This window comes from Pezoporus wallicus, unplaced genomic scaffold, assembly GCF_028554395.1.
Source record: "Pezoporus wallicus isolate ANWC-B61680 ecotype Strahan unplaced genomic scaffold, APGP_CSIRO_Pwel_v1 contig_10281, whole genome shotgun sequence".
Lineage (NCBI taxonomy): Eukaryota > Metazoa > Chordata > Aves > Psittaciformes > Psittacidae > Pezoporus > Pezoporus wallicus.
In genome coordinates this window covers 1-10633 of record NW_026638391.1, presented here as the reverse complement: position 1 = coordinate 10633, position 10633 = coordinate 1, and the positions used below count along the sequence as shown (strand labels likewise).

The following is a 10633-nucleotide window of genomic DNA, read 5'->3' as shown; positions in this document are numbered from 1 at the left end:
TGGGAATGGGGTAATGCCAATGGGAAGGGGGTAATTCCAACGGGAAGGGGGTAATTACAATGGGAAAGGGGCAATTACAACAGGAAGGGGTAACTGGGAATGGGAATGGGGTAATTAGAACGGGAAGGGGGTAATTACAATGGGAAAGGGGCAATTACAACAGGAAGGGGGTAACTGCAATGGGAATGGGGTAATTAGAACGGGAAGGGGGTAATTACAATGGGAAAGGGGTAATTACAATGGGAATGGGGTAATTACAATCGGGATGGGGTAATTACAATGGGAAGGGGGCAATTACTATGGGGAAGGGGGTAATTACAATGGGAAGGGGGAAATTACAATGGGGATGGGGTAATTACAACGGGAAGGGGGTAATTACAATGGGATGGGGTAATTACAATGGGAATGGGGTAACTGCTATGGGAAGGGGGTAATAAGAATGGGAAGGGGGTAATTATAGGGGGAAGGGGGTAATTATAGGGGTTGGATCCTCTTGCCCTGGGTCTGGGTCTCTTGGCCTATCACGTGGCTCCGGGTGTCACCCGCCTCCGCCTGTTGTCGCAGGGGTCCCCTATGGTCAACCCAACCCCTACAGCCCTCCCCTACAGTTGCCCCATTGCCCCTATGGTCAACCCAAGCCCCTACAGTCGTCCCCTATGGTGGATCCTTGTCCCCTACAAGTCAACCCCTATGGTCGACCCACTGCCCCTACAGTCGCCCCATCTCCCTACAGCCGTTCCCTGTGGTGGTCCCATTGCCCCTATGGTCAACCCATTGCCCCTACAGTCATCCCAGCCCCCTACGGCCATCCCCTATGGTGGACCCATTGCGCCTACAACCGACCCATATCCCCTATAGCTGTCCCCTATGGTCAACCCCTCCCCTATGGTCATCCCCTATGGCGGACCCATGTACCCTACAGTCATCCCCTATGGCCAACCCATTGCCTACAGTTGACCCCTACCCCCTATAGCTGTCCCCTACAGTCAACCCATCCCTCTATGGTCATCCCCTATGGTGGACCCATACCTTGTCCTCTCCCCCTACAACCAGCTCCACCTGTAGCCCCCCCCATTGTACCGGTGTGGTTGGGGTGTCCCCCCTCCTCGTAGCGCCATGTGTCCGACTGTAGCGCACAACCTGCCTGTACAACCAAGCCCTATAGCACCGGCTGTCGCGAGCGGCTGTTTGGGGGCGGTGGTTGGTACAACCGGGGTTGGGGGGGGAGGGTGTTAATGCTTTATAGTCCGGCTGTAGGTCACAACCGGAAGTGTGGGGGGGTGTGGTTTGGATCCTGGACGCGCCGACTGTTGTAGCCAGGGTCTGGTTCCTCTTGTACAGTCGCACTTGGGTGGACAACCGGACCCTTGCTTCTTCGCCTGTGTCTTGTGTGGTGTTTCAATGGGGTGGGGGTACAATGGGACACGGGGGGGTGTTGTGTTGGGGGTATCCATGGTACAGCCAGAGGTGGCTTCATGGTGTAGGGTGGGGGGATTGGGGCCCAAAAGGGTCCTGGGTTTGGGTGTTCCTGAATCCGATTGTTCCCAGCTCTGGTTGTTCCTGGTTCCAACTGTTCCTGGATCCAACCGTTCCCGAGTCCGATTGTTCCTGGATCCGATTGTCCCCCGGTCCAGTTGTTCCTGGATCCGATTGTTCCTGGGTCCAACTGTTCCTGGATCCAACCAATCCCGAGTCCGATTGTTCCTGGATCTGATTGTCCCCAGGTCCAATTGTTCCTGGGTCCAAGTGTTCCTCGATCTGATTGTTCCTGCATCCAATTGCTCCTGGATACAATTGTTCCCAGGTCTGATTGTACCTGGATCCGATTGTTCCTGGGTCCAACTGTTCCTGGGTCCGATTGTTCCTGGGTCCGATTGTTCCTGGATCTGACTGTTCCTGGGGCCAGTTGCTCCTGTATCCAACTGTCCGGGTCTGATTGTTCCTGGATCTGACTGTTCCTGGATCCAACTGTTCTCAGGTCTAATTGTTCCTGGATCCAATTGTCCCTGGGGGTCCAACTGTTCCTGGGTCCGATTGTTCCTGGATCTGATTGTTCCTGGGTCCAGCTGCTCCTGGATCCAACTGTTTCTGCCTCTGATTGTTCCTGGGTCCAATGGTTCCGGGGTCCGATTGTTCCCGGATCTGATTGTTCCCAGATCCGATTGCTCCTGGATCTGACTGTTCCTGAACCCGATTGTTCCCGGATCCAACTGTTTCCAGGTCCGATTGTTCCTGGGTCCAATCATTCCCAGGTCCGATTGTTCCTGGATGCAACTGTTCCTGGGTCTGATTGTACCCGGATCCGATTGTTCCTGGGCCCAATTGCTCCTGGATCCAACTGTTCTTGAATCCACTTGTTCCTGGATCCGACTGTTCCCGCATCCAATTGCAGCCTGGATCCAACTGTTCCCAGGTCCAATTGTTCCCAGATCCAACTGTTCCTGCATCCGATTGTTCCTGGAGGCCCCCCCCCCCCCCCCCCCCCCCATTGCCCCATCACAGCCCCATAGACACCCCTGTCCCCCCCTCTCCACGGCCCCTCCATGGAAACGGCGATTGGAGAGGCTGGTGCCTATCAGCCAATCAGACGTCGATATGGCGTTGACGTCAGCGGGTGCTAGGAGGACTTTAGGGATAGGGGGCATAGGGGTATGGGGTAATGGCGTATGGGATAGGGGGTAGGGGTATGGGATATGGGGTAATGGGATAGGGGGTATGGGGTAATGGGATAGGGGGTATGGGATATGGGGTATTATGGGATATGAGATAGTATGGGATATGGGGTATGGGATAGGGAGTATGCGATATGGGGTAATGGGATATGGGGTATTATGGGATATGAGATAGTATAGGATATGGGGTAATGGGATAGGCGGTACGGTGTATGGGATATGGAGCAGGGGGTTATGGGATATGGGATATGGGGTATGGGATATGGGGGGGGTTGCATGGATGCTCTTCAAGGCCGCAATGGGGCTTGGAGCAACGTGGTCCTGTTCTGTGCCCCCCATGGCCAAGAAAGGGGGCAAAGGGACAAGGGGGGTGACACTAAAAGGCTTTAATAAAGGGGGGGTGGGTTTGGGGACACCCAGTGTGGGGTGGGGAGACAACACCCCAATATGGGGTGGGGGGCACCCAGGGGACCTCCATAATGGGGGGGGGACCCAAAGGGGGAACCCTTGGTATGGGGTGGGGGGGACAACACAGGACACACTGGGACCCCCAATATGGGGCTGGAGAAACAACATTAGGGACCCCCCCTAATGGGGACCCCCATATATTGGGGGGTCCATAGAATAGGGGGGGTACCACCCAGGGGACCCCCAATATGGGGTGGGCTAGCACACTGGGGCCCCCCACTATGGGGTAGGGGCACCCAGGGGACCCCCACTATGGGGCAGAGGAAGCCACTGGGGACCCCCATAATGGGGATGCACCCATTGGGGAACCCCACTATGGGGCTGACACCCATTGGGGCCCCCCCATTGTGACCCCCCCCAATGTTATCTTTTGAAGCGCTCCAGGGCCCCACACTTGGGGGGCAGAGGGGGCCCCATCTTCTTCTTCTCCCTCTTCTTCCTCTCCTGCTCCCGTTGCTCCATGCTCTGCCGGATCACAGCCTTTGGGGGGGGGGTGGGTCAGGTTATGGGGCACCCCATTAAATGAATGGGGGGGTCAGGTTATGGGGCACCCCATTAAATGAATGGGGGGGTCAGGTTATGGGGCACCCCATTAAATGAATGGGGGGGTCAGGTTATGGGGCACCCCATTAAATGAATGGGGGGGTCAGGTTATGGGGCACCCCATTAAATGAATGGGGGGGGTCAGGTTAGGGGCTACCCCATTAAATGAATGGGGGTCAGGTTATGGGGCACCCCATTAAATGAATGGGGGGGGATCAGGTTATGGAGGACCCCATTAAATGAATGTGGGGGGCACCCCATAAGTGGGGGGGACACCCCATAAGTGAGCTCTGAGCCCCTATGGGTGCTGCTGGTGGCGCTCTCCATGGTGATGAAGGGGCCTCAGGCTATGGGAGATGCCCCCAGACCCCTTTGTGCCCCCCCAAACCCCTTTAGGACCCCCCCAAACCCCTTCAGGACCCCCCCAAACCCCACTGTGTCCCCCCCAAACCCCCTTAGGACCCCCCCAAACCTCTTTGTGCCCCCCCCAACCCCCTTAGGACCCCCCCCAAACCCCTTTAGGAACCCCCCAAACCCCTTTGGACCCCCCCCAACCCCTTTTTGCCCCCCCCCCAACCCCTTTGTGTCCCCCACAAACCGATTTAGAACCCCCCCAAACCCCTTTTTGCCCCCCCCAAACCCCCTTAGAACCCCCCCAAACCCCTTTTTGCCCCCCCCAAACCCCCTTAGGACCCCCCCAAACCCCTTTTTGCCCCCCCAAACCCCCTTAGGACCCCCCCAACCCTCACCCTTTGCTCCTCATGGGCCACCTTCTTCTTCCTATGGAGGCTGCTGCTCCCTTTGCTCTTGCGTCGGGGCTTGAACTTGCCCTTGGCTTGGGGGTCAAAGCCCTATGGGGCAAAGGGGGGAGGGGGGTGGGTTATGGGGGTGCTGCCCCATTCCCCCCCCCCCGCCCCATAGGGTACTTATGGGGTGCCCCACGCCATGGGTACCAGGCGCTGGATGCGCTCGTCCCTCTTCTGCTGCAGCGTGGCCGTGTCCATGCGGCCCAAGAGGGATGGGTCCAGGGTGATGAGCTCGGCAGGGATCTGTGGGGCACAAAACAGGGGGCATAAAGGGGGTTGGGGGGGTCCTAAAGGGGTTTGGGGGGTCCTAAAGGGGTTTGGGGGGGGACAAAGGGGTTTGGGGGGGTCCTAAAGGGGGGGACAAAGGGGGTTTGGGGGGGTCCTAAGGGGGTTTGGGGGGGGCTAAAGGGGGTTTGGGGGGGTCCTAAAGGGGTTTGGGGGGGGGTCCTGAAGGGGTTTGGGGGGTCCTAAAGGGGTTTGGGGGGGTCCTAAGGGGTTTGGGGGGGTCCTAAAGGGGTTTGGGGGGGGCCTAAAGGGGTTTGGGGGGGTCCTGAAGGGGTTTGGGGGGTCCTAAAAGGTTTGGGGGGGTTCTAAAGGGGTTTGGGGGGGTTCTGAGGGGGTTGGGGGGGGTCCTAAAGGGGTTTGGGGGGGGTCCTAAAGGGGTTTGGGGGGGTCCTGAAGGGGTTTGGGGGGTCCTGAAGGGGTTTGGGGGGGTCCTAAAGGGGTTTGGGGGGGGCCTAAAGGGGTTTGGGGGGGTCCTGAAGGGGTTTGGGGGGTCCTAAAGGGGTTTGGGGGGGCACAACTGGGATTTGGGGGGTCCTAAAGGGGTTTGGGGGGGGCCTAAAGGGGTTTGGGGGGGTCCTGAAGGGGTTTGGGGGGTCCTAAAGGGGTTTGGGGGGGGACAAAGGGGATTGGGGGGGTCCTAAAGGGGTTTGGGGGTTCCTAAGGGCGTTTGGGGGGGCACAAAGGGGTTTGGGGGCACCTCCCATAGCCTCAGAGGCCCCTTTCAGCACCATGGAGAGCGCCACCAGCAGCACCCATAGGGGCTCAGAGCTCACTTATGGGGTACTCCCCCCCAACACTTATGGGGTTCCCCCCCCACACTTATGGGCTGCCCACCCTACACTTATGGGGTGCCCCCCTACTTATGGGGTTTTCCCCCCACTTATGGGATGTCTCCCCCTACTTACGGGATGCCCCCTCACTTATGGGGTGTGTTCGCTCACTTACAGCATGCCCCCCACACACTTACATGATCCCCGCCCCACACTTATGGAGCATCCCCTCCCACTTATGGGGTGTCCCTCCCCACTTACAATGTCCCTGCCCGACACTTATGGGGCATCCCCCCCCACTTATGTGGCATCCCCTCCCACTTATGGGGTGTCCCTCCCCACTTACAATGTCCCTGCCCCACACTTATGGGGCATCCCCCCCCACTTATGTGGCATCCCCTCCCACTTATGGGGTGTCCCTCCCCACTTACAATGTCCCTGCCCCACACTTATGGGGCATCCCCCCCCTTACTTATGTGGTGTCCCCCCCACTTATGTGGCGTCCCCTCCCACTTATGGGGTGTCCCTCCCCACTTACAATGTCCCCGCCCCACACTTATGGGGCATCCCCCCCACTTATGTGGCATCCCCCCCACTTATGGGGTGTCCCTCCCCACTTACAATGTCCCTGCCCCACACTTATGGGGCATCCCCCCCCACTTATGGGGTGTCGCTCCCCACTTACAATGTCCCCGCCCCACACTTATGGGGCTCCCCGCCCCATAGTTACCTTCTCCAGCAGCGCCTTCACCTCCCACTCCTGCCGCTGCCGCCGGCTACGATAGGGGTTGTTCTCCAACGCGTCCAAGTTGGCTTCCCCAGCCCCTAACGTGTGGGGCGGTTGAGGGTCAAAAGGAACTTATGGGGTGCCCCCCACCCCCGCCCCACATGGAGCACCCATGGGTGCCTATGGGGCCGGCACCCACCTGGCACCAAGATGCTGCTGAAGCCTTGAGCGTGCCCGACGCCGAGGACGTCCTCAAAGGGGCAGAAGCGAAGGGCGCTGGGGGGCTGGGGGGGGCGGTGGCAAAGGTAGGGTTGGGTGGGCAGCTCCTTGGCCACGTCCTTGTAGACCTGGTTGGGGGGCAATTGGGGGGGCGGAGATGGGGCTGGGGTTGACCCATAGAGGCATGGAACGGGGGGCAATGGAAGGACATTCAAGACGTTGAGGTGTTGGGGGTCAACAAGGGACTATGGGGCTGGGGTTGACCCATAGGGCCAGGGTTGATCCATAGGGGCATGGACCGGGGGGCAATGGAAGGTCCTTCAAGATGTTGAGGTGTTGGGGGTCAACAAGGGACTATGGGGCTGGGGTTGACCCATAGGGCTGGGGTTGACCCATAGAGGCATGGAACGGGGGGCAATGGAAGGACCCTCAAGACCATTGAGGTCTTGGGGGTCAACAAGGGGCTAAGGGGCTGGGGTTGACCCATAGGGGCATGGAATAGGGGGCAATGGAAGGACCCTCAAGACCATTGAGGTGTTGGGGGTCAACAAGGGACTATGGGGCTGGGGTTGACCCATAGGGGCATGGAACGGGGGGCAATGGAAGGACATTCAAGATGTTGAGGTGTTGGGGGTCAACAAGGGACTATGGGGCTGGGGTTGACCCATAGGGCCATGGAATGGGGGGCAATGGAAGGACCCTCAAGACCATTGAGGTGTTGGGGGTCAACAAGGGACCATGGGGCTGGGGTTGACCCATAGGGGCATGGAATAGGGGGCAATGGAAGACCTTCAAGACCATTGAGGTGTTGGGGGTCAACAAGGGACTATGGGGCTGGGGTTGACCCATAGAGGCATGGAACGGGGGGCAATGGAAGGACATTCAAGACGTTGAGGTGTTGGGGGTCAACAAGGGACTATGGGGCTGGGGTTGACCCATAGAGGCATGGACTGGGGGGCAATGGAAGGACATTCAAGATGTTGTGGTGTTGGGGGTCAACAAGGGACCATGGGGCTGGGGTTGACCCATAGGGGCATGGAATGGGGGGCAATGGAAGGACCTTCAAGACGTTGAGGTGTTGGGGGTCAACAAGGGACTATGGGGCTGGGGTTGACCCATAGGGCCAGGGTTGATCCATAGGGGCATGGAACGGGGGGCAATGGAAGGTCCTTCAAGATGTTGAGGTGTTGGGGGTCAACAAGGGACTATGGGGCTGGGGTTGACCCATAGGGCCAGGGTTGATCCATAGGGGCATGGAACGGGGGGCAATGGAAGGACCCTCAAGACCATTGAGGTCTTGGGGGTCAACAAGGGGCTAAGGGGCTGGGGTTGACCCATAGGGGCATGGAACGGGGGGCAATGGAAGGACATTCAAGACGTTGAGGTGTTGGGGGTCAACAAGGGACTATGGGGCTGGAGTTGACCCATAGAGGCATGGAATGGGGGGCAATGGAAGGACATTCAAGACGTTGGGGTGTTGGGGGTCAACAAGGGACTATGGGGCTGGGGTTGACCCATAGGGGCATGGAATAGGGGGCAATGGAAGACCTTCAAGACCATTGAGGTGTTGGGGGTCAACAAGGGACTATGGGGCTGGGGTTGACCCATAGGGGCATGGAACGGGGGGCAATGGAAGGTCCTTCAAGAGGTTGAGGTGTTGGGGGTCAACAAGGGACTATGGGGCTGGGGTTGACCCATAGGGCCGGGGTTGACCCATAGAGGCATGGAATGTTGGGGCAATGGAAGGACCTTCAAGATGTTGAGGTGTTGGGGGTCAACAAGGGACCATGGGGCTGGGGTTGACCCATAGGGGCATGAAATAGGGGGCAATGGAAGACCTTCAGGACCATTGAGGTGTTGGGGGTCAACAAGGGACTATGGGGCTGGGGTTGACCCATAGGGCCATGGAATGGGGGGCAATGGAAGGACATTCAAGATGTTGAGGTGTTGGGGGTCAACAAGGGACTATGGGGCTGGGGTTGACCCATAGGGGCATGGAATAGGGGGCAATGGAAGACCTTCAAGACCATTGAGGTGTTGGGGGTCAACAAGGGACTATGGGGCTGGGGTTGACCCATAGGGCTGGGGTTGACCCATAGGAGCATAGAATAGGGGGCAATGGAACACCTTCAAGACGTCGAAGTCTTGGGGGTCAACAAGGGACTATGGGGCCGGGGTTGACCCATAGGGGCATGAAATGGGGGGCAATGGAAGACCTTCAAGACCATTGAGGTCTTGGGGTTCAACAAGGAACTATGGGGCTGGTGTTGACCCATAGGGGCATGGAATGGGGGGCAGTGGAGGGACCTTTAAGATGCTGAGGTGTTAGGGGTCAACAAGGGACTATGGGGCTGGGGTTGACCCATAGGGGCATGGAACGGGGGGCAATGGAAGGACCTTCAAGACGTTGAGGTGTTGGGGGTCAACAAGGGACTATGGGGCTGGGGTTGACCCATAGGGGCATGGAACGGGGGGTAATGGAAGGACATTCAAGACGTTGAGGTGTTGGGGGTCAACAAGGGACTATGGGGCTGGGGTTGACCCATAGGGGCATGGAACGGGGGGCAATGGAAGGTCCTTCAAGAGGTTGAGGTGTTGGGGGTCAACAAGGGACTATGGGGCTGGGGTTGACCCATAGGGCCGGGGTTGACCCATAGAGGCATGGAACGTTGGGGCAATGGAAGGACCTTCAAGATGTTGAGGTGTTGGGCGTCAACAAGGGACCATGGGGCTGGGGTTGACCCATAGGGGCATTAAATAGGGGGCAATGGAAGACCTTCAAGACCATTGAGGTGTTGGGGGTCAACAAGGAACTATGGGGCTGGGGTTGACCCATAGGGGCATGAAATAGGGGGCAATGGAAGACCTTCAAGACCATTGAGGTGTTGGGGGTCAACAAGGGACTATGGGGCTGGGGTTGACCCACAGGGCCAGGGTTGACCCATAGGGCCATGGAACGGGTAGCAACGAAAGACCTTCAAGTCGCCGAAGCCTTGAGGCTCAACAAGGCGCTATGGGGCTGGGCTTGACCCCTAGGACCACGGCACGACTTGAACCCCCCCAAAGCCCCGCTGTGGGTCTCTATGGGGCGGGATTCACCTGCACCACGTCCCCACAGGAGGCGGCCAAGAGCCCGCGTTGGCTGAAGTCGAGGTGCGCGGCGCCCAACGGCAGCACCAGCTCGTGGAGCGCCTTATAGGTGCGTAGGTCGAAGAGGCGGAGCTTGCGGTCCAACCCGGCCGAGGCCATGTATCTGTGGGGCACGCACCCCATAGAGATCACCCCATAGAGGTCACCCCATAGCCCCCCATAGGAGACACAAGGAACGGCCCCCAACGCTTACGTGCCGCTGGCGTCGACGGCGAGCGCTCGCACGGCGCCGCGGTGGCAGAGGATGCGCACCAATGGCTCCGGTACGGAGGGGCTCCATAGGGTCACGGTGCCTGGATGTGGGGTGGGGGATATGGGGGGGGGGGGGGGAATGAGTCTTGAGGATCATGGAGGTTGAGGATCTAAAGGGGTTTGGGGGGGTTCTAAGGGGGTTTGGGGGGGTCCAAAGGGGTTTGGGGGGTTCTAAGGGGGTTTGGGGGGGTCTCAAAGGGGTTTGGGGGGGTCACAAAGGGGGTTTGGGGGGTCACAAAGGGGGTTTGGGGGGTCACAAAGGGGTTTGGGGGGGTCCTAAGGGGGTTTGGGGGGTCTTAAAGGGGTTTGGGGGGGTCACAAAGGGGGTTTGGGGGGTCACAAAGGGGTTTGGGGGGGTCCTAAGGGGGTTTGGGGGGTCTTAAAGGGGTTTGGGGGGGACACAAAGGGGTTTGGGGGGGGTCCTAAAGGGGTTTGGGGGGGTCCAAAGGGGTTTGGGGGGGTCCAAAGGGGTTTGGGGGGGTCCTAAGGGGGTTTGGGGGGGTCCTAAGGGGGTTTGGGGGGTCCTAAAGGGGTTTTGGGGGGGGGGTCACAAAGGGGTTTGGGGGGGGGTCACAAAGGGGTTTGGGAGGGTCTTAAAGGGGTTTGGGGGGGGTCTTAAAGGGGTTTGGGGGGAACACAAAGGGGTTTGGGGAGGGACAGAAAGGGGTTTGGGGGGGTCCAAAGGGGGGTTTGGGGGGGACACAAAGGGGTTTGGGGGGGGGGGGTCCTAAAGGGGTTTGG

The 10633-nt window shown here is 58.9% G+C and overlaps 1 protein-coding gene across 1 annotated transcript; it reads right to left on the bottom strand.

Moving 5' to 3' along the window:
- Nucleotides 1–3569: 3569 nt before the first annotated feature.
- LOC130599805 (WD repeat-containing protein 46-like) lies at nt 3570–9933 on the bottom strand (the record flags this gene model as incomplete). The annotated part of the gene is made up of 7 exons (XM_057410570.1): nt 3570–3620; nt 4433–4534; nt 4637–4732; nt 6275–6369; nt 6471–6618; nt 9590–9743; nt 9834–9933. Coding segments are annotated over 7 exons (746 nt in total), but the record flags the coding sequence as incomplete, so codon positions are not given.
- Nucleotides 9934–10633: the final 700 nt, after the last annotated feature.